The sequence below is a fragment of the Silene latifolia genome, chromosome 4 (assembly GCF_048544455.1).
Source record: "Silene latifolia isolate original U9 population chromosome 4, ASM4854445v1, whole genome shotgun sequence".
NCBI lineage: Eukaryota > Viridiplantae > Streptophyta > Magnoliopsida > Caryophyllales > Caryophyllaceae > Silene > Silene latifolia.
Genome location: NC_133529.1, coordinates 1519140 through 1541981, shown reverse-complemented (window position 1 = coordinate 1541981; position 22842 = coordinate 1519140). Strand labels below are relative to the sequence as shown.

Here is a 22842-nt window from a genome sequence, read left to right as displayed (position 1 = left end):
GATTCATCCAATTGATTGAAAAAATAAAAGTGGTCATGTTTGCTAAACAAACTAGTTTAGTTTGCTTATTAATACAATATTTTTGTATGGATGGTCATGAAGTTGAGCTCCAATAAAGTCCGTCGTTATTATTTTGGTAGTGCATCGGTCCAATATGTCTTCCTCATAATGGAATCGTGGAACAATGAGATTAAGAAGGCCGCATTATTGGAAACTAATCATCTAATTTTGAGTTTAGTGATGTGGAATAATTAATTGGATAACCACTCACCCGATTTATTTCCTCGGATGTCGAAATTATATAAATTAATAATATAGCTCCCGTTTAAATGCACGGTATTTTAGATATAGATATTAGAGAATTTGACAAATAATTAAACTAATGCAGTTTACTTCAATTTCAAAAAGGGTAGAAAATTTGTATATATAACTCCAGTGAGATATTTTATTAGCATTATTTATGTAAAAATTAAACAATGATTGATGTTATAAAATTAATTAGTAGATAAATATTATTTAATAGTAAATATAGATAGTGAATACTAATTAATTAGGAAATAAATATTGTCAAATACAATATCACTTAGGCGGGAAATTTAAGGGGGAAAATTTGGAGATGTGTTAAGAGTTGGGATCCTCTGTCCCATTTGGTGTCCCAATGTGTGTGTCACTCCAATCACCTTCTAACACATCAACAAATTAATATAATTATTGCAATATTTTATTTTGCAACAAGTGATGTGTCAAGAGATAAGTGGAATGGTACACATAATGGGACATAAAAGGGGGACAGAGGATCCTTACTGATGTGTTAATCTTTTAGTATATATATATATATAGAGGATAGGGGATTGTTATTATAATTATTAGTTACCTTACTTAGTTAATGTATATATAATTGTTATTAGTTACCTTATTTAGAAATATTAAATTGATGTCATATGACTTTTTTATTCATTTTTTATACACTATATCTGGTCAAGTTTGACATATTAAATTGATGCCATATGACTTTTTATTAATGAAATTACCTATTTGTTCAAAAAATAGTATCCGCTAGCTAGATGAGAATTATAAGTGAGTATTTTAATTGGTATATTGATCGTGCAGTCTAGTACATACAATAATAAAAGGTACACAATATTCACTTAATACGCATTTTTCACCTTTTATGATTAAACCTACAATAAAACTTAGGCCCTGTTCTTTCTGGCTTTTTAGAGTTTAATTGAATCAATCAATCAATGGAGTCAATCAATCAATCGAAATAATCAATCAATGGAGCCGAATCAAATCAATCAATCAATCGAATGGAGCTGAGCTGATCAATCAATCAATAGAGCTGAAATAATCAATCAATCAATAAAGTCAATTGAATCAAATAATCATATTAATATTAATAATAATAATAATATTTAATATTATTGTTATTATCAACTGTACTAATAATAATATTCATAGTATAATACTATTTATACTAAAATTAATATTTTTAAGAAAAAAATTATAATATTATACTCCTCTCCCTAATTTGTTGTCCTATTTCATTTTGGGGTGTCTCATTCAATTATTGTCCTTTCTATTTTAAGAATGAACTTGATGATCAATTTGATCATTCACACTCAATTTGGTCCGCTTGTCATTTATAATTGGCCCCTCCTCTTTCCTTGGTCTTTGTGCCAAAAACCAAAGGACAACAATTGACCGGGGTAGAGGGAGGAGTATATGAATAATCATAAATTATAATAATGAAAAAATAGTAATTTTTTACTAATAATATTCTTAATAACAATAATAAATAATAATGTCAATATTAATAATGATATTAGTAAAAATAATTGTTTCGAATAAAAACACTCAAGTAAGCGTTGCTCGAATCCGGGTCGGGTCAACGCGCTCCTTTCAGACGATGACACCTCGAACCTATGCTTGCTCTCTCCGGATGGATCTTTCACTCGTAACAAATATGGCCTCGGAGGGTTAGCAATAGGTCCTTCTCTGATGCCTTACGGTACTGGTGGATAGTTGGGACCTTGCTTGAAGCTAAGGTTTCCGTGCCTTCTCATAGTAGCTCGAGTAGTCTTACTTCTAGAGAGAGGAAGTTGTTGGTAAGAAGTATTTTACCATTGATGGGTGAATAATAAGGTATTTATAGATTTCTATGTGTACCTCAAATGATGGCTGGCAAGCATGGTTACCATATTCGCTATGAATACGCCTTATCGATTCGCGATTCGCTTATAGAAAATGTGTTATATGTATTTTCGAATCGAGTTGATAGAATTCGCTTTTAACAATTCGTGATTCGTAGAGTATCAATCGAATCCGTAACCATGTTGGCAAGCGTGTTGACTTGTATGACCCCGTATTGGCTATTGGGTCAAGTCGGTTGAGCGTGCCCCATCAATAATATTAATAATAAATGTTATTAATTTTAATAATAATACCAATAATTATAACAACCACAACAACAACAACAATACTAATAATAATAATAATAATAACAATAATAATAATAAATAATATTATTATTAACATTAATAACATTATTATTCATTTTAACAACAACAACAACAACAACAACAACAACATCATTATTATTCATTTTAATAATAATATTCATAATAATAATAATAATAATAATAATATTCATAATAATAATAATAATAAATAAATTATTAATAACATTATTATTAAATATAATAATAATAATAATAATAATAATAATAATAATAATAATAATAAGAGTTTGGTTCTTGTGAGTTTTGTTTCTTATGGTGAGTTGTGAGTTTGTGCTTTGAAATCTCAGCCACTAGATTATATTAGAGATGAATGGCCAAGATCTAATCTTACCTCTCATATAAAATCACTATCATTTACTTATTTTCTCTTTTTTCTAGTGCTACTTTTTTTTTTTTCTTTTTTTTTTATCTCCTTTTTTTTATCTCGTGTTATTATGCTTTTTTACAACTTAATTTTTTTTTTCTCTTATGTTTTTCTCTAATTTTCTCATTATGTTACCTTTTTTTTCTTTTTCTTTTTTGTACCATATTTTTTTTTACTTGAATTTTTTTTACTCTTATTTTTTTTACCTCGTGTTATTATGCTGTTATTTTGCTTGTTTTTTTTTTTACGACTTTGATTTTTTTTCTCTTTTTTTTACCACATGTTATTGTGCTGTTATTGTTATTCCGCTGTTATTGTGATGTTATTCTGCTTTTACTTTAATTTTTTTACGACTTTGATTTTTTTTTCTATATTTTACCACATGTTATTGTGCTGTTATTCTACTGTTATTGTGATGTTATTCCGATGTCACTTTGATTTTTTTTACTACTTTGATTTTTTTTACTATTTTGATTTTTTTACTGTTTTTTACTGCGTGTTATTGTGCTGTTATTCTGGTGTTATTGTGATGTTATTCCGGTGCCACTTTCATTTTTTTACGACTTTGATTTTTTTTTTCTTTTTTTTTACCACGTGTTATTGTGCTGTTATTCTACTGTTATTCTGTTGTTATTGTGATGTTATTCCGGTGTCACTTTTGTTTTTTTTACTACTTTGATTTTTTTTTCTCTTTTTTTTTTTACCGCATGTTATTGTGCTGTTATTCTGGTGTTATTGTGATGTTATTCCGGTGTCACTTTGATTTTTTTTACCACTTTGATTTTTTTACCCTTTTTTTCCGTGTTATTGCGTTGTTATTGTAGTGTTATTGTAGTGTTATCCGTTTGTGATCTACAACTCTACCATCTACTATTTGTTTTGGTAGTAGTTCAGCGGATAATTCCATTTGGATATTTTTGGGTTACTTGAAACACACGTGAAAACTCATAATGCTGGTACAATTATGACTGCTTACTTGAAGACCGTACTTGTACAAAACAATTCAGCTTTCTCAACTCTTGGATAGATCAGCCTGATTACCTGTAAACTGTTCAGGATAATTGGCTTAAGAGCTGTAGTGGGTCTGTTATGTATAGACTATTTAGAATAGTAGTGATATTTCTGAAAGGGTGAGGAATGCTAAGGAGTTGCTTTTAGATTGCCAAACAGAGTCATTAAGTCAGCCTACTAATATAATATCAATCTCATGGACCTAGACTCCAATTTATTTATTGGATAAGTACACATTACTGAAAAATTCTGAGATGAACATCTTGTATCAAAGGGCTATGATACAACATATCAAACTTAAAGATTGGTCCTCTAGTTATTTCTTTGCTAGAATAGCTAAAAGAAGACAACAATGAGTCACAAATGACTCATTTGTATACGATCTCAACCTCGACCAGCATATTTCCAAGAGCACTCCGACAGTGCAGGTACAAGACATCATCATGAGGCACCAACGTCTTAAGTAGCCTACAGAACTCCAACAGCATCATAGCACAATACGCACTCCCGCTTCTGCTCTTTCCCCCCAAGCTCAGAAAACGTCTAATGCACTCATCCGCGCACTCCTGCTTCTTCTTCTCCGTCGACCTATACATCATAACTAACGCCTGAGCAACCGCAACTCCGAGTCAAACACACCAATTTCATCTCAGACCCCCACCCCCACCACCACCTGCGCTTGCGCCAACCGCAATCAACATCCCGTTAAACTCAGGCGAAACCCCTCATCATCAAGCTCATTTCCAGCAGCCAATAACTGCCCCTTCACGCACCAATTATCAATTATGAATCCGACTCAATTCCACCAGCAGCTGTCACCAATTCGACAACCGCTTACGCAACTCTGCTCATCCTTGTTTGACAATGTCGAGCACAACCTCAATACCGACTATCGAGCCAAACCATGGCCCAAAGTGAGGCTTAACTGAGTAAATTAAAAAGCACATAATGAAGCAATGATAGGAGCGAAATCGAAGGCACGACGAGAATCATTAGAGGCTGCATACCTAATTAATAATTTTGATGATAATTCCAGGAATTGATTTTTGATTTCGAATTGCTAATAAAATCAGGAGAGTTTGTATGAAGAAGCTTTCTTGATAAATTGTGTTCATGTGCGTCGTCTTCATCTCCAATTTCCTTGAACATTTATTGGTAAGTGTCATTGGAATGTGTTTTTAGGATGGAGATTTGGGACATTATACCAGAGAATTAATAGAAGAGAGAGAGAGAAAAAGTAAACAGGGAGATCCAGGATGATTGATGAGTAAAAAGTCGCGCCAATTATTTATTCGTTGGTTGCTTGGTGCAATCTCAGTCATAAGATTTTTTTTATCTTTACCATAAAAGACAGGCTTGTTTGTTCATTCAATCTCAGCCATCTATTTCCTCTTATTTAATGGTTGAGATTTTCCAAACTCACAACTCACCATAAGAACCAAACTCACGAGATCCCGCCTCTAATAATAATAATAATAATAATAATAATAATACTATTAAAGAATAATATTAAAAAATAGTATTATTGATAACAAAATTAATAATAACTATTAAATTTAAGATGAGTAAGACAAAATGAAATTTGAACTTAATGGAAATTAATCAAGTGAATCAATCAATGGAGTGAAATGAAATGAATCAATCAATCAATGGATGGAATGAATCGAATCGAATGGAATCAATCAATCAATCGAATGAATCAATCAAGTAAAATAAGTTCAAAATAAGCCAGAAAGAACAGGTTAGTCATGTAAATTTAGAGTTGATCAAACTGTAAATGAATATTGACACTTCTGTAGAAAATGGAGGGTTCATTTTTAACGGTTCAAAATTTATACCGAAAAATAAAAGAAAAAAGCTTTGAAAAGAGAAACATAATATGCACTATTATATTTTCTTGTAAGAGGAAATGAACCGGCCCATACATACTACTGTAACTAGCTATGGACTGACCACATACAAAAACAAACAAATGAAGAAACAAAGGCAAATTATTTTTCCTTAACAAACCCTCACAAACAATATAAAATGTAAACAAAATATTGAAACGGAACCACAGACGGAATAGTAGGTAAAATCTAGAGGGATGGACAAAACCAAAATGGAGTACAATAAGAGGAATTTGATCTATGTCCATCGTAAAATGGACGAATTGTTCTATCATTCATCTTGAATATACCCATATCATGCCCTCTGAACCCGTTTGTAGGCGGAGCTCGATAATCATCGCAATAATATATGCAATTAGTTTCACAACCAACCTCCGTACTACACACGGAGATAGTAGCATTAGCACCCACAAACAATGCAACTTTACCCAAATCATGTATTTCTTTTAAATTATTGGAATGAGACTTAATCTTATGAACCCTAAAATTGAAAGTCAAATAACCCTTAAATTCACCATAATCTTCAATTTTAAAATCTTTGTAGTAATCAACACGTGACCTTGGCATTATGTAGCGTGTAATTATAAGCGTTTCGCCACCCGACTCAACAAAGTAGAATTTAATAGACCGCATTGACGGTTTTTCCATCCAATTTTTTCCACCTTTAGCATACGGTCTCAGAACTTGAGGATGTTCAATGTCACCAAGGTCGCAAATAAACAGCTTCATATCACTGTCGATAAATAGCAACGATCTTAAACGAGTGGAATATGTGACGTCCACCAAGTATGTAAAGTTGTTATCGTGGCTAGATCGCCTAAGAATTGGTGTCCATGGCGAATCCCCTGGCTTGGCAATAGAAGCAAGCATATCATTGTGTAATACGACCACAAGCCAAATACCATTATTGTAATCAGTAGCGGAACAAGGTGAGTCGCGGCTTATATGACTATGACTATGACAACCATTGTCTCGAGGCACTAGTAGTAAGACAGCTCTTTCCATCATTGTTGTCAGAATCCCGATTCAATCATAACCCTTGACATAGTCTTTAACATTAAATCGTCTCACATCATAGCTTCTCAACGCTGTATAGACATAGAAACTCCTAGGCTTCTTCATAACATCATAGATCTCAGTGTTGCCATCAGTTAGCATTAGCAATGGCATTTGACGAGTCCACTTTTTTCTTAGTTCTGACTTATCCGAATCAGTAACCGAGTACCAAGATTGACAAACACAAGAGAACATGACATAATCTTCGACTGTTGCCATATAATTCTCAACAATTCGCCTCAATAAATCATCCGGAAGTCTAGACCAATCAACCCTTGTCATCTTATTAGTTTTCTTCTGAATTTTCTTGAATCACAAAATAATTGAGAGAATAATAATATTTTTTTTTTTTTGATTTCACAATAAGGAATAATAATAATATCAGTGTTACCAACATTAAAGATCACAAGATATATGGAGTATAAATATTGAGATCATATCACATTAATTAATCAAATATATACATTTCCCATATGGTATCAATTAAAGTGACCAAATAATATAATATCTTTTGTAATGTAATAAAGGAGAAGGTTGAAGACGACAGAGTAAGAGAAGGTCGATAGCAATTCACAACAAATAAAGTGTGTTTAAAAGACTATTATTGCCTGATGATTTGATAGTTTAATACCTCGAGATTCTTTTCGTTTTACCCAAAACAATTCATTTCTTTTTGAAGCGAAAGGAATGATAAAAATAGATTAACCACGGAAAACCTTGTTCTATCGTGTCAAACATACAAACTTTCTTAATACATAAGCTTTTACATCGTATTCTAGTATGGTAAACACATGAACGGAAGGAATTCGACAATCCAGTTCCTCTTTAACGACATTATCAAGGAAAATAAATCAAAAGAAATCGTCAAAGAAAATTTCCGTTTTTAACTATTTAGCAGTAAGCACAGATTCACTTAAAAAGGAGACCTCACAGGAAATCCTTCATTGGATCTTCATGATGCACCCTCTTCATTCTATATGCTTCCATCTCTTCTGGCGTCACGCCATCATCGTATTTCACATTAAACTTCCTCTTCCTTTCATCTGTCTCTTCTCTCTTCCTTTTATCCTCCTACACAAGCAGATTAATATACAGAAACGGATGAGAACATTCCTAATCAAATTATATGGTTAATGGGTTGATCTCACATGTACGACTTGTCTCTTTTTGTGTATCATAATTTATACTTAGGAGGTCGTTACCTTCTTAAGAGCTTCAGCCAGTTTCTTGTCGTTGAGAACCAAATCATCAGGCACGTCAGTTCCCCAAGTGGCAAGCCTTCTTTCCTCAGCAACTACTGGTTTATCTGTTGCCATACACAAAATAAGAAGCAGTAAGCAATTATGAGAGAGGATACTGCCTCCGTTCCATTATATTGTCCCGATTCTTACTTTAGAAGCCAAACGATCTGGGCTTTGATTGATATTTTCTCATAATGCACACTAAATGCAGCATTGTTCAAATCTTGATATGGAAACAATACGAGTAGTTTCAATGAACAAAGATGGAAAATACCAACTGTTTCAGAAATTAATGTCAAAGTTGAGATCACTTGACCGACAATGATCATGTCGACAGTGAACAAAGTGGATCAACCACTGAAACAGATCAAAGAAACACACCTTCAGAGGCTTCTTTACGTGCAATATTTGCCTTCATCAAATCAGCTGATGCTTCAGCAGCCTCTATACCAGCAGCACCAGTACAATAGCTGTTTCGAATTGTCTGCTTGCAGCATTTGTATCCCCACTGGAAGTCTTTCCACCATGACCCCCAAACACTTGTGTGATTATTTGCGTAAACATCTTCTTCGTATTTACTCTTCGGAAGTTCCATTTCCTATCAATTGCATACAAGTCAAATGTACAGTAAGTCACCAAAAATGTTTTATATCCCAATCTGCTACAGCTAAGATGAATTAAATAGTTTAAGTTTGCTTTGAATTGTATTTTATGTAAGCCCATGAAATTCGACTACGACGTCTCACTTTCCCTCGGACTAAAGTGACAAAACATGTCTAGAATTGAAACGTAAACTACTGATCAGATCAACCAAAATGAAAAAGTGAACTGCTGATCAGATCACTCAAAATGGAAAATGTAAATAATCAGAGAGTAGTTGACAGAAATTACCTGGCCCTTGATTATACGTCCAGCGCGATCGTATTCAACTTGATTCTCACTTTGACCAAGCAGGAGCTCCCGTGGAATCTCCTCCTCCGTTGCAGCATTACCATATTTCTCCTCTATAGTATCCTTGACACGGGACTTCAACTGCTCTTTAGCAACCTTAAAATTCTTGTAACATAACTCAGCTTGAGATGGAGCTGCTTGCATGTGAACATCTTGGCCCTTGTCAAATGCCTCCCAAGCATGTAAGTTCAACTGCTTGAACTCCAAAGCTTGACCACTGAGCCTGTTTTGATTATCACCCTAAATAGAGAAGTATGTTATCAGAAGACAGATGTAAAGACAACTTAATCATGCAAGCAGCTAAATTTAACGTATTAACTTACTGCGTAAAACTTCTCATTGGGATCAGCATCTGGAAGAGGATCTTCACGCATTGACCGTGTTTTAGGGTCATAGTAGGCAGAATTGACGTCAAGATTTAAAAGATACTTTGCTGTATCCTCCCGAATACGCAAGTTCCTAAAAATTTTACAGACAGGCCAAGTTAAGAACAAGATGTAGCATTACTTTGAAAGACAGAGTAACTTTTCAATCTAAATTTTATTAGAAACTAAGCCCACAAGGCCACAAGCAAAGGCGACGCCAATGAAGAACACAAAATGAAGACTAGGAAGCAATGAAATCTCCTTATTCCTTCACCAAATCAACTGACTCTATGAAGGGTACACCGAAAAGTCTACAAAATCAAGCAAAATTCTCCTTTTGACATATCATGAAATGACTGTTTTGCAGTTTGCACGACCAACATCTTTATGAGTTCCTGGCTTAGCCAATGCATCTCTACTATTCATCCTTCTTTCACTGCTTAAACATGTGCCATCAGCAAACTACATAACAAACAAACCACCAAGCGAGCTACAACAACAGTTTGAGCGAATAAATTTCTATTATTGTTTCTTCTTTCAGCTTCTTGGGCACATCTACTTATTAACGAGTAACAAGCCAATGCATCAAACATTCAAACGACGATGACATTTTAAGTGTGTGTAACTGAAGCGCCCAACATTACTCCAAAAACTGTAGACATCTACTTATCTATGAATACCAATCACGACCCTTAATATACACGACATTGCATAGTACAGTGATAAGTTTTGTAAGTTACAGAAATCAGGGAGCGAGGCAAATGATTCTGATAAGCACTCGAGTTGCCTCTGGCAGAGCTAGGTCATTTGCATAGAGCCCAAAAAGTTGATGGCCTTACATTGTAAGACCAACCGAGATACTTTCAAGAGAGATAACTCACCTCACGGTTCCAGTACTTCCTCCACCAGTTGTACGCACACGCTTCTCAACTTTTGCAAAATCCATCTGCTTGCTCTCATCAACCTTTGCCTCATCAACTTTCAAGTCGTCATCATCATCTTCTTCTTCTTCATCAATAGCAACCAAGGCCTCAACCTCCTCAACTGTCTTGTTCTTTTCTTCCAGCTTTTTCAGTTGTTGTTCCTTGAGATACTTTCTCCTTGCTTCCTCCTTAGCCTCGTGTCGATGAACAACATAAGCATAACTTGCGGGATCAAAACCATTCCATCTATCACGCTTTCCATCAAAATTTAGTTCAAACTCCTCTATTATTTCATCAGCAGCAATGTGTTTCCCGGTGAATTTTGCTCCCAGTTTCCGAGGTCTATCCATGCACGATTTTACATCATGAGTCATGGCACCACAACTGCAGAAGTGCGGATCCATTGGAGAAATTAGATGGATGAAAAAATACTAAAATCATCACCGAGGAAATAAGATCCACTAAACTAAGTTTTAATACTAGTATACTAGTGGTAGTAGACTAATGGTACCAGACACAACAGAACATAGAATAGGATGATTTGACTGTACTTAACAACATCATCAACTGTCCTACCATAGATTTAGGGTCTGTTTGGATAGGAGAATTTGGAGGGAAAAAGAGGGGAGGGAAAGGAAGGGATGATAAATCCTTTGTTTGGTTAGCAAAATGGAGGTGGAGGGATTTTGAGGGGAGGGAAAATGAATCCCTCCACTTCCCCCCTCCAAGCCAAATTATTTCCTCTCCAACAAAGGCAAAATTTGGAGGGAAAATGACCTCCTCCATTCTCCCTCCCCTTCCCTTCCATCCCTTTCTCTTCCCTCCTTCTCCCTCCCCTCCCTTTCCCTCCACTTTTGCTATCCAAACACACCCTTAGGGAATCTAAGCCCAAGTATTTTGGGCTTTAAACTTACTGGAAGGTACAGCATTAAGTAGAATAATCATACAGGTCTAACTAAGGGCAGTCCTATAAAGGAAAATGATTTTGTCCACAGTACTCACTTGTCAGAATTACAACTCTAAGGGTGTGCTTGGATGGAGGGATTTGGAGGGAAAGGAATGGGAGGGAGAGTAAGGGATTTAAAATCCCTTATTTGGGTAACAAATAAAGGTGGAGGGAAGTGGAGGGGAGGGGGAATTTGAAGGGACTCCATCTTCCCTCCTCTGAGGCAAATGAAAATCCATCCACCATAGGAAAGATTTGGAGGGAAATTGTATCCAAACATACACTCCCCATTCCCCCTCCTCTTCCTTTCCCTTTCCTTCCTACCTTGGTATCTAAACAAGGCCTAAAATAAGGATAGGCAGAACTTACACTTGTGTTACCAACAATAGCAATTTTAACAGCTTTAAAAGACTACAGAACAACAAAATCAAAGTACACACACGAAACTAGTGCGGGCAGGAGTAGAAAATAAGCAAAACTTACTTGGCACAGGCACCCTTCCGATACTTAGTTGCCTGAAAGCCCTTTTCGCCTCTATTATACCACGACTTGGTATAATTAGGATCAGATTTCCATTTCCTTTGATGTTTCAAACTCTGAATGGAACAGAAGATAAAAACTTGTAAGTTCTCAGCTTTACATGTCACATAATCAAATCACACATAAAAAAGAAGTCTGCTAATGGGTTATAACTTACAGGTTTATCTGAATTAAGGTACCACGGAGCAGAAGACATATACTGTGGAATGTGAGGATTAATTTCCTTTCCATCTTCATCGACCTCGGCTGGCGCAAGCCCAGCTTTACGAGCTTCCTCCAATTCCAGCTGCTTTCTATGGTCTTCTCTGGACTTAAATGCCACTGCAATAGGTTTCCAGGAAGTTAAGTCAAATTGTAAGTAGCAAGCTTCACTTTCACACACATCATATACCACATATACGCAAAACAGAACAAACCATATTTTCCCTCCACTCCAAATCCTACACCCCCAGTCCCCCACCCACTGTGCCAATCGAACAAAGGAAATCGTCTCCCTCAAAATCCCCCTCCCCCCTCCTCCTTCTTTCTATTTCCATTTCCCTTCAAATTCCGCTATCCAAAAAAAGGGTAAGCGCTTATTTGAATAGGGAGTATTTGTTAAGGTGTAACAGAAAACATGACTTGAGGAAAAAAAAAAGGAGAGAAGTGAGGCCGGTGAAGGGAAAATAAAGAGATGATGAAGGGTGTAGAGAAACTGTTACACTCCTATATGGGGGGTAATGCATTATGCTAGGGAGGTTAAATGAGGAAGATACGTTTTCCCTTCCAATACTAAATTCCCTACGTCATCTTTTTCTTCTATCCCCATCATCACTAAATTCCCTACGTTTTCCCTTCCAATACTCCATACAATTACCCCAATCCAAACAAGCCTATCAAAAATAACATCATAAGAACTCTGACAAAAATCATAGGTAACCCGGACCATCCCAAAGGCTAGTCAGATTGTCAGAGGTATGTTTCCATTTCACCGGTGGCATATACCGCATTTACACACACAGATAACCACAGTTTCTTCACTGATATATATGAAGGGAGTGCTTGGATTGGGGATCCTTATCTAAATTTACACAGTATGTAAAAGAACTCGACGAAAATCACAAGCAAGTTAATAACTTTCGAAGTAAAGCAGGCAAATTCAATCTAACAACGACAAAAACAACGTATAGGATGTCGAATTCTATAACATAAGTGCACTACCTCGAACCCTAACTTCGGAAAACAAGCACATAACCCCAATTAGATGACTTAATTCAATAACTATAGACAAAATCATATGCAACCTAATATCTTTCGACCTAAAGCAGGCAAATTCAATCTAACAACGCAAATCGAATTCTATAACATAAGTGCACTACCTCGAACCCTAACTTCGAAAAACAAGCACATAACCCCAATTAGATGACTTAATTCAATAACTATAGACAATCAAATCAAAACCCAATACAATCAAATCAAATTCAATTCAAAATCCAACTAATACGAGCATTTATTCGTTTATTGGCGCAATTTTAAGTAAAAACGACACAAAATTGCGCAAAATAGATCAAATTGACACCTAAAACAAATTACTGTACATGCGAAAATTAAGAAGAAATCGAGGAAAACGTTAATTGAAGACATACTTGATGCAGTAGCCATGTTTGGCGAAAATTGGGATTGAAATCAAATTGGGGTTTTAAATTGATTGGATGATAAAGAGGGGGAAACAAATAAACCCAGCAATTACAATGGCCTGAAAAAAATTGGGTATTTCAAGGTATATAAACTTAAATCAAATTGGTCTAATTGGGTATTTGGTTCAGTCGATATTTGGAGAGACGGTTCCTCAAAAAATTTACTGGTCGAAGACTAAATTATGATTTGATGTTCTCAGAAATGATACCAAAAATGATAAATTGGGTATTGGGTTAATAGGGGTGTTTATCGGTCCAAAATCGGACCGGACCAGATGAACCCGCGGACCGAATAACCACATATCTCAAGACTGCAGACCAGACCGGTTAGGAGGGGACCCGGACCGGACCGGAACCCTTTCGATCCAGTTTTTTCCGGGTATGGACCGAACCGGTACTAATTTATAAGGCAAATCTTATCTATCTATATTAATACAAAAGACAATACTCATTCCTCAAATTCAAGTGCCACGTCATTAATGCAAAACTTTTTTTTGAAATTCAAGTATGTTATGGTGGGGCCGTTAGTGTCTGAATGTATTTATTTCTTCAGAATTCCATCTTTTCAAACATGCGATAAATTCCGTCTTAGACCAAATTCGATGAAATAATATTATGAAAAAATTCTATGAATCAATATTATAAAATAATTTTATACATCCCGAATAAATGAAATTAATAACATATAAGCAGAATGAATTACAAATCGGAATAAATGAAATTGAATTACATAATTTATAAAAAAAATTAAATAATAATAATGATGGGGCATATTCTGCACCCGCTGACCAAGTCAACCTATTGACCAAGGTCAAAGTTAAAAGACAACAAGTCAAAAGAAAAACGGCCTAACCGACAAAGCCTGTCGGCCTGTCACTTGGGTTTCGGCTCGGCAACTAGCCGGTCGAGAGGCATGTCCGTATACTCGCATCCAGTCCCCTCGGCATGGAGTCAACCAGGCTTGTCGGCCTGTCATGGGTCCCTCGGCCGAGGGTAAGACAGTCTTTCCACCTGCTACGCCACTTGGCCACTACGTGACAAAAGGTGAAAGTATATAAATACTCCATATCTCTCATTGAGAAAGACACTGGAAAATCTGGTATAAAACTCCCTTATCTCTCTACAATATACTTTGCCAAGTTAAACATACAACTTATCTCTCTAAGTTTACTGACTTGAGCGTCGGAGTGAGTACGCTCGGCCCCAAGCCGAGCCCTCAGTTTGTTCATCTTTACAGGAAAGAGTGAAAGGAAGAGACGAGCAACGACATCATTCTACAAGCTCAAGTGGTCACAATCCTGCTCCGGAATTACACCCGGAACAAATAAAATTACATAATTACGAGAATGAATTACATTTAATTACGGGATAGAACATAAAACGCGAATGAATTACATACATAATTTTTTAAAACTACATGGTATAATAATTTTTGTTTAAAAAATAAATTATGACGGGGTATTTACTTGGAGTATAAAACTCGGCAACTTAACTAATGTAGTGTATCATGAAAATTTTCAATTTTTAAAATAACTTGCACATGTTAAAGTTGATTATTAGATTATACTCCGTATTTCTTTTATACGGATGTAAAGTTTTGTATGTATGCAATTTTTATTTACAATAGTAGATTACGTTATTTCCTCATAAACCAGTGCATGTGAACACGTGTTTGTAACAAATTTAAACATTAATTATGTAGATCGTTGATTTAGACCAACTGGATAAGTACAATAGAAATGCAAAAAAAAAAAAATATACATCCAAAAACATTAATACCGGCCCAAATACATACCCGTGCAATTTTGCACGGGTTTAAAACTAGTTTAGTTTTATTTTTTAATGTGGACCGGACCGGAGACCGGTCACCATATTTTTTGGGACCCAGAGACCGGACTGGTATGTATCCGGTCTGAACCGGACGGACCGGCCAGTTCAGATCGGTCCGAACCACTTTTTGTTCACCCCTAAAAAAAATGGACAAGAATTTTTGTTTGAGTTCTATACCAATGATCGGTCCAGGTTAAAAAAAAGATGGTTCCGTTGGTACAAAAAAAAAATCAGGATACCTCATCTCTTTATATTCAAAAAAGATTTAAAGTGGGTAGAGAAATAACAAGAAGATATTGGAACATCTATTTGGAAGAGATGATGGAGGCGGGAGTTCAATTGGGTATACTCCGCATAATATATCAAGGTGTATTGATAAAAATGATTGGCAAGTTTGACCCCTGGCTAGTTGCTACTATGTAGCTCTCCCGTTAGAGGCAGTCTAACTTCAGGACCGACTTAGCCCGCTCGAACGCACCCCACCCATCAAGTCGATTTTGACCCAGTCGTGTGACTCGTGCCAGCCCAAACCGACTAGTCAAAAAGTAGGGGGGCTAGGGTCAACAAATCCAACCGGACCCCCCCCCCCCCTCGCCCTAGACCCGTCCCTTAACCTGTTCGGGGCCGATTCCGATTCCACGTCTAACAGGCCCGGCCCGATTCCACCTCTACTAGGCTCGGCTCGGCTCAATCCGGGTTGACCCCCTACGTCGGGCCCATTCTAGGTCCGCTTAGCCAAGCTCAGCCCGAACATATGACCACCCTTATCTCCGGGCTACAATGTACAATTCTTAACAATGCCACAATTGAAGAGTATGCCACCACTACAAATTTTGTTGTTCTTGAAAGGCCAGATGCATATAGCCCAAAATATATGCGATTTTGAACAATTCTTTTTGTTTGGGCCAATTAGTCAAATAGGTATCCATTGGCCCATTCAGTTTGAGTAAATCCGGTAGCCGGAAATGCGTGTGATACTGAAATGAGTGAAATCTATCGAACATCGATTAGGCTTAGGCTCCGTTTGGCAGGACAATTCAAGTAGCTTATTTGACCAAAGTAACTTATTTGACAAAAATTTCAGCTACCTAATTTTTTTGCAAGTGTTTGCCAAGTAGCTTATTAAGGTACCTGAAATGAAATGCTACCTCAGGTAGCATTTGAGAAATCAGGATCTGAAATGACTTATTTTCCATTTTGCACCCCTTCATTTTATAATATTAAATAATTTTCATATCCTTTTACGTCATTTACTAAAATCAGCTACCTTTTCAGCTAGTTTGACAAACACATTTTTATATAATCAGTTACCTTATCAGCTCATAATTTTCAGTAACTTATCGGTTACCTTTTCATGTTTCAGTTACCTTTTGAGTTCTGTTAAGAGAAGAGCGGAAAGGGTTCATATTGGCTTATTCCCTCATATATATGTTTTGAAGGCCGCATTAAACAATCTAACTATTTAGACTCATATTTTTTAGCTATCAGAGTATGAAATTGTATTATTTTTGTTGGGGAACTTTTTAATAGTTTCTATTAAGTACTCCCCTTCAATAATCACACTTAATATGCAGTTAGTAGTCTTTTTGAAGTCGTTGTGTGCTATGAAATACTCGTACAATCTAGCACGTTGTTATTGTCGTTAAAAACATGATATAATTATTCTAGATTAAATAATCATGGAATTCAACAAAGATACTAAAATTTGACTAATCAACGCGGGTTCGGAAACGGGCAAAAACCTTAGGGTATGTTTGGATTGGAGGATTTGGAGGGAAAAGAAAGGGAGGGAGAGTAGGTGATTTAAAATCCTTTGTTTGTATAGCAAATGAGGGGGGAGGGAAATGGAGGGGGAGAGATTTGGAGGGATCCAATTTCCCTCCTTTAAGCCTAATCAAAATCTCTTCAATTGTATTTCATTCTTTATAACGGTTTTTCAAATATATGTCATAACGACACACATTAATAAACTAAATATAGTCAAATCCATAAGATATTTCAAGGTGTTCCAGTGTTCCACTCATTATGATAAAAATGAGTTTATATTATACTTAACTACTATAACATCTTGTGAATATTTCCACATTGAAAAAAGAAATATTTAAAATACAAATAAAATACAACTATATCCTAAGTCTAAGGCAAAAATTATGATAATAATACATAAATTAAGGAGCTAAGTTAGGATAGTTAGCTACTCCATAGTAGTCCATACTACGGAGTAACATATAATAACAATATTTTATTATTTTATTATTATTATGCTAAAAATACGTATAATGAATGTAGATTTAGCTAATAGTTTCTTTATTCTTTCATTAATAATTTTTTTATTAGTCCGTAAATCCCGTAATATCAATCTCTTAATTTTTTGTTTTTTTTTTGTTTTGATAAATCTCAATATTAATTTCTTACGACGTGATTCATATGGGATCTAATTCCCTAATAAACCCTAGTAATCCTAGCTCCTCTATCATTCTCGAATTCAGCCGTAACGCACCTCCTTCGTCATCCGGCATCCATCTTCGGGTTGAAATTGAAAAGCGCATAATGACAAGGGGTGATTGGTCTAGACTTCCGGATGATTTATTGAGGCGAGTTGTTGAGAATTATATGGAAACAGTCGAAGATTATGTCATTTTCTCTTGTGTTTGTCAATCTTGGTACTTGTTTGCTCGTGGTTTGGATAAGTCTGACCTAAGAAAAAAATGGACTCGCCAAATGCCGTTGCTAATGCTAACTGATGGCAACACTGAGATCTATGATATTATGAAGAAGCGTATAAGGAGCTATAATGTCTATAAATCGGCGAAGCCGAAGGAGGATGATGAGAGACGAATATTTAATGTTAAAGACTATGTCAAGGATTATGAATTCGAGACAAATAGACATTATATTCAATGTTATCATCATAGTGATGAAGATGAGGATAATGATAACGATAATAATAATAATCCAATAAGATGTATGCTGAAGCTGAGTGGTGGGAAGAAAAAGTGTTACAGAGCAAGTCTCCCTGAAGCCTATGGTAGGTCTTGTTGGGGTTCGCGTTATGGTTGGATTGTGACCTTAGGTTGTGATCGACAAATGTGCTTATTAAACCCTTTTACCAAATCTACCCTCCCGCTCCCTTCCCAATGGACCTTCCGCTATCATTGGAAGCAAGCGAGTGGCAAAACTATTCGATGGACATTTATTGATAAAGCGGTCTTACTTCTATTGCCTCGAGACAATGGTTGTCATAATTATAGTCATATAAGCCACGACTCACCTTGTTCCGCTACTGGTTACAATAATGGTATTTGGCTTGTGGTGGTATTACACCATGATATTCTTGTTTCTATTGCCAAGCCAGGGGATTCGTCATGGACACCAATTCTTAGGCCATCTCGCCGTAATAGAAACTTTACTAACTTGATTGACGTCACCTATTGCGCTCGTTTGAGATCGCTATTATTTATAGATATTGATATGAAGGTATTTATTTGCGACCTTAGTGACATCGAACATCCTCAAGTTCTGAAACCGTATTTTCAGGGTCGAGAAAATTGGATGGATATACCGGCAGTGTTGTGTGATAAATTCTACTTTGTTGAGTCGGGTGGCGAAACGCTTATAATCTCACGCTACATGCTGTTGGAGGGCTATTATGGTTGTGACCCTGGTATTAAAATTGGAGACTATGGTGAATTTGAAAGTCACTTGACTTTCAATTTTAGGGTTCATAAGATTGAGTTTGAGACAAAAGAATTAAAAGAAATATATGATTTGGGTAACGTTGCATTGTTTGTGGGTGCTAATGCTACTTTTTCTGTATGTAGTACTAAGGTTGGTTGTGAAGCTAATTGCGTATATTTTTGCGATGATTATCAAGATCGACCTTTTAATAGGTATAATGGGCATGATATGGGTATGTTCAAGATGGATGATCGAACAGTTCGTCCCTTTTACGATGGACATAGATCACATTCCTCTTATTGTTGTCCATTTTGGTTTATTCCATCTCTCTAAATTTTACATGATAGTAGTTTATGTTTTGATTATTAATTTACTATTTGTACTTTTCAATTCTTTTGTAATTCCGTCATATGGTCTACACCAAATTTATAATAACCAGGTAGCTATTTTGCATACTTTAAAATTTACGGTTCTATCTATGTTGAACATTTTTATAGGTATATTGTCACTTACAACTCAAGCCTAACACAATTGGTAATATTCTTGATGCTGTTTTGTAAATCTACGTTACGCCAAATTGGTGCCTAAAAGGCTAAAAGTGTATATCGTCTATTATATATCATGTTTACGCATTCAAATTTGTTACTTTGAGTTAAATGATTTTATGTTGGATTGTCTATTTTTGTTTGCATTTTATGTACATTTACCGTATGTCACTCTTAAAAGAAAATTAGAAAATATGCAAGTAAGGCGATACTTAGGGCACAAGTCTTGCAGAAAAAAGAAAAAAGAAAATATAGTCTATGAAAGTTATGAAAACTCCAATCTAGCTTCTTTATTGAGTAACAATTTTGAAACATCATTTATATATTTTCTGTAGTATACCCGTACATTTTTGCACGGGTCTAAACTAGTACTCCGTAATAATTAATTTAATTGCCCGTGAGGTAGTTAATGGGATGGGAATAATTTGAGTATGTCGTGGTTGTTATTGCTTCGTTGTAAGCATGGCGGCATTGCTACTTGGCTTCTCTTGGCTTGACATACATGAAAAAAAAAAAACAATTATTTCAATTGAAACCAAATTTTACATAATTCAATTAAGATATTGAAATAACTACTTGTTTTACATGCAAATACCGATTCATAATTGAAAATCTTTGGTGAATTTTATTGATTTTAAAAGGGGAGAAGAGAGTTTAGGTTTCTTTATTGAAAAGAAGGGTATTGTATGGAAAGCAAATGGAAAAATATCCATTATTGAGTAAAATGTCTACATGAAAGAGCAACTACGTTAGTATACTAGTTTTAAACCCGTGCAAAAAAATGCACGGGTCGTATAGCAATTGCTATTATTAAATACATGGCATAAAAATGAGAGTAATCAAATGTGCAATGTCGTGATAATATAAATAGTTCACTATTGGAAATTCGACATACATATAATTTCAGTTACTATTTACTATTCACTACCATACGATGCAAATTATGTGCTACAAATGTATTAGTTTAAAACTTTATTAAATACTCAGAAATTTCATGTTGTCGTACTTGATGTACGCTTATTATTGTCGCATATCAATAGTTTCAGGCCTTGTTTGTTTGTAACCTTGGAGATAAGCACATAAAAATGTTCATGATTGAAGACCGGTTTTGGAATATAAATGCTTACTTTAGGTAAGAACTGGTCATGACTTTTGCTTATTGTCATCGCAAAACAAATAGCTATGGGGATTGCCTTCTATTGAAGTGGACTTAAAATTCATTGGAATCTGAAAGATAAGTGTAATGCGGGCAATATGCAGTCTATCACCGTCATGGCTCTAGTTAAAACTATACACCTAACTACGCGAGTCCCTAAATTTATCACTATTAATATAAAATTTAATGCATATAATACGGGTTATATGTACGAAAGATAAGTACGAAGTAAGTTAATAAAATAAATTTGAAATTTGGTAAACGATGAACCGTGTATACCTGTTAAAGTTTGACCTAGCCCAACCTGTCATTTTGAAGGTCATGTCCGACAAATCTTGACTTAGGACCCAATTAGGCCGAAAAAATACGTTAATTTAGGTTGAAACACCACTGACTCCCTGGATCAAAGATAAATGAATCTTAAATATGAATGTAAAACATATAAGTCACTAATATAATTTTTAAAAAGCTAATATTTATATAATCTAATTGATATAATAATTAAATATTAATAATAATACTTTAAATTGTACAACTAAAAATTCAGTTTTATGATAATTCTAAAAAATCAAATGAATAAGAGTACTGATTAATCAAACAATGCTAAAAAATAATAATAATTTTTTCACATATTACTCGGCGATATATTTCTCTTAATTAATAAGAGTACTGACTAATCAAACAATTCCCGAAAATAAAATTCCCCAACCCCATATACCCAATGCGGTTATTATGAGATAATCAAAATAAGTATGTATCTTATAAATGAAAATAAGAAAACTTTAGTTTTTATATTTATTTCTCTAAAAAAACGTAAGCGATAAATCTGATTTCATTATTAATATTAGATTTAGTGCAATTTTTTTAAAAAATTCGATCCAAAAAATATTATCAAAAACTCATTGTGACCCGTACACTGATCCTAACTCGACTCGTAACTCGTATAATCTTACTTATACTTTCACCCGACCTATATAACGTCATTTATTTAAGGCAATAATTATATGTTTAGGTAAAACCCTAACATATGTACTTGTCCATTCTAAAAATAAACAATGAGTTAATTAAGTCGGATAAGTCAGGGGCTAGAATCGAAACAATGAACATCACTTAAACAATGGGTCGAATTTGCCAGCACTTACCCACTATAAAACCTTGTTGATCCACCTTATAGATAAGCAATAAAACACACGTATTTCAATTGTTTTGATAATAGAAAAAAAAACCCTGATAATATACCACTCCTGATCATCTTATTGCCTTTCATTTCACTGCTATTATCATCCTTAGTCCATTTCTTAATTCTTTTCACCCAATTTAACTTGCTTCATTATAAAAAAAAAAATTCCCATAATACCGATCCTAAAACGGACTTAATACTTTGTCTAGATTTAATACTGCTTACTAATTATGTTACGGAGTATATTTTTGGTGGATGTTTTCTTTCTCAGTGGATGTTTTCTTTTTCATTTTTTTCTTGTTTTACAAAAATTTCTTTATAAAGGAAATTGAAGCACATGAAAAAAAAATATAATTGTGCCCAAACTTTCTGTTTTAATGGTTAGTAATATTTTTTTAGAATACTTTTTTATTATCATATTTTAATGAGCGAAAAGATTGAGATCTGGTACTTGCATGTTTATAATTTATTTTTTTTACTGCTAATGTGAAGTGTTTTTATAAATATGTGAGGATTTCACTTTTTTTTTTCATAAAGTGTAATTAATGAAAGAAAAGGAGAGAGAGTAATTAAAGATTGTGATGAACATGGAAGGCCCTACTTAAATAAAAGTTTTTTAAATCCTAAAAATTATTAACCAATCAAAAATCTTTAAAAAAAACCTAGCTTTTATACTAGATAGATTGGTAATTACTCTAGGAGGGTAATAGGGAGCCATCTTAATTAAAAAAAAAAGGTTTTCTAATCTATTATGTCGGTCTCCCATGAAACCTGCTGACCTACAATGCTATTGAGAAAATCAGGAAAATAAGGATTGGAATAATATAAGTACAATTCCTAAATTACCCTACCTTTTTATAAATAACTAGTTTAGATCCCGCGCAATGAATGCGCGGTATTTATAGAGTTTTTATTTTTATATTACTTAATAATGCTAAATTAATATCTCATTAATTTTTCATATTTCAT

General features: G+C 34.6%; 2 protein-coding genes and 1 long non-coding RNA gene across 3 annotated transcripts; all 3 read right to left on the bottom strand.

Annotated features, from left to right (window-relative positions):
* Positions 1-4080: 4080 nt before the first annotated feature.
* LOC141652498 (uncharacterized) lies at positions 4081-5193 on the bottom strand. Its single transcript, XR_012547212.1, has 2 exons — positions 4905-5193; positions 4081-4822 (listed from the first exon to the last, which is right to left on the bottom strand). It is a non-coding gene; the product is annotated as an uncharacterized LOC141652498 (long non-coding RNA).
* A 782-nt stretch (positions 5194-5975) lies between these two features.
* Positions 5976-6794, bottom strand: LOC141653873 (uncharacterized). Its single transcript, XM_074461740.1, has one exon. The coding sequence runs from the start codon at positions 6792-6794 to the stop codon at positions 5976-5978; it is 819 nt and encodes a 272-aa protein (XP_074317841.1).
* Positions 6795-7508: 714 nt separating this feature from the next.
* On the bottom strand, positions 7509-13574 carry LOC141652496 (pre-mRNA-splicing factor SLU7-A-like). Its single transcript, XM_074460004.1, has 9 exons — positions 13434-13574; positions 11966-12129; positions 11752-11864; positions 10281-10706; positions 9358-9493; positions 8975-9274; positions 8465-8681; positions 8045-8148; positions 7509-7913 (listed from the first exon to the last, which is right to left on the bottom strand). The coding sequence occupies exons 1-9, from the start codon at positions 13447-13449 to the stop codon at positions 7770-7772; spliced, it is 1620 nt and encodes a 539-aa protein (XP_074316105.1). The 5' UTR covers positions 13450-13574; the 3' UTR covers positions 7509-7769.
* Between the last annotated feature and the right edge of the window lie 9268 nt (positions 13575-22842).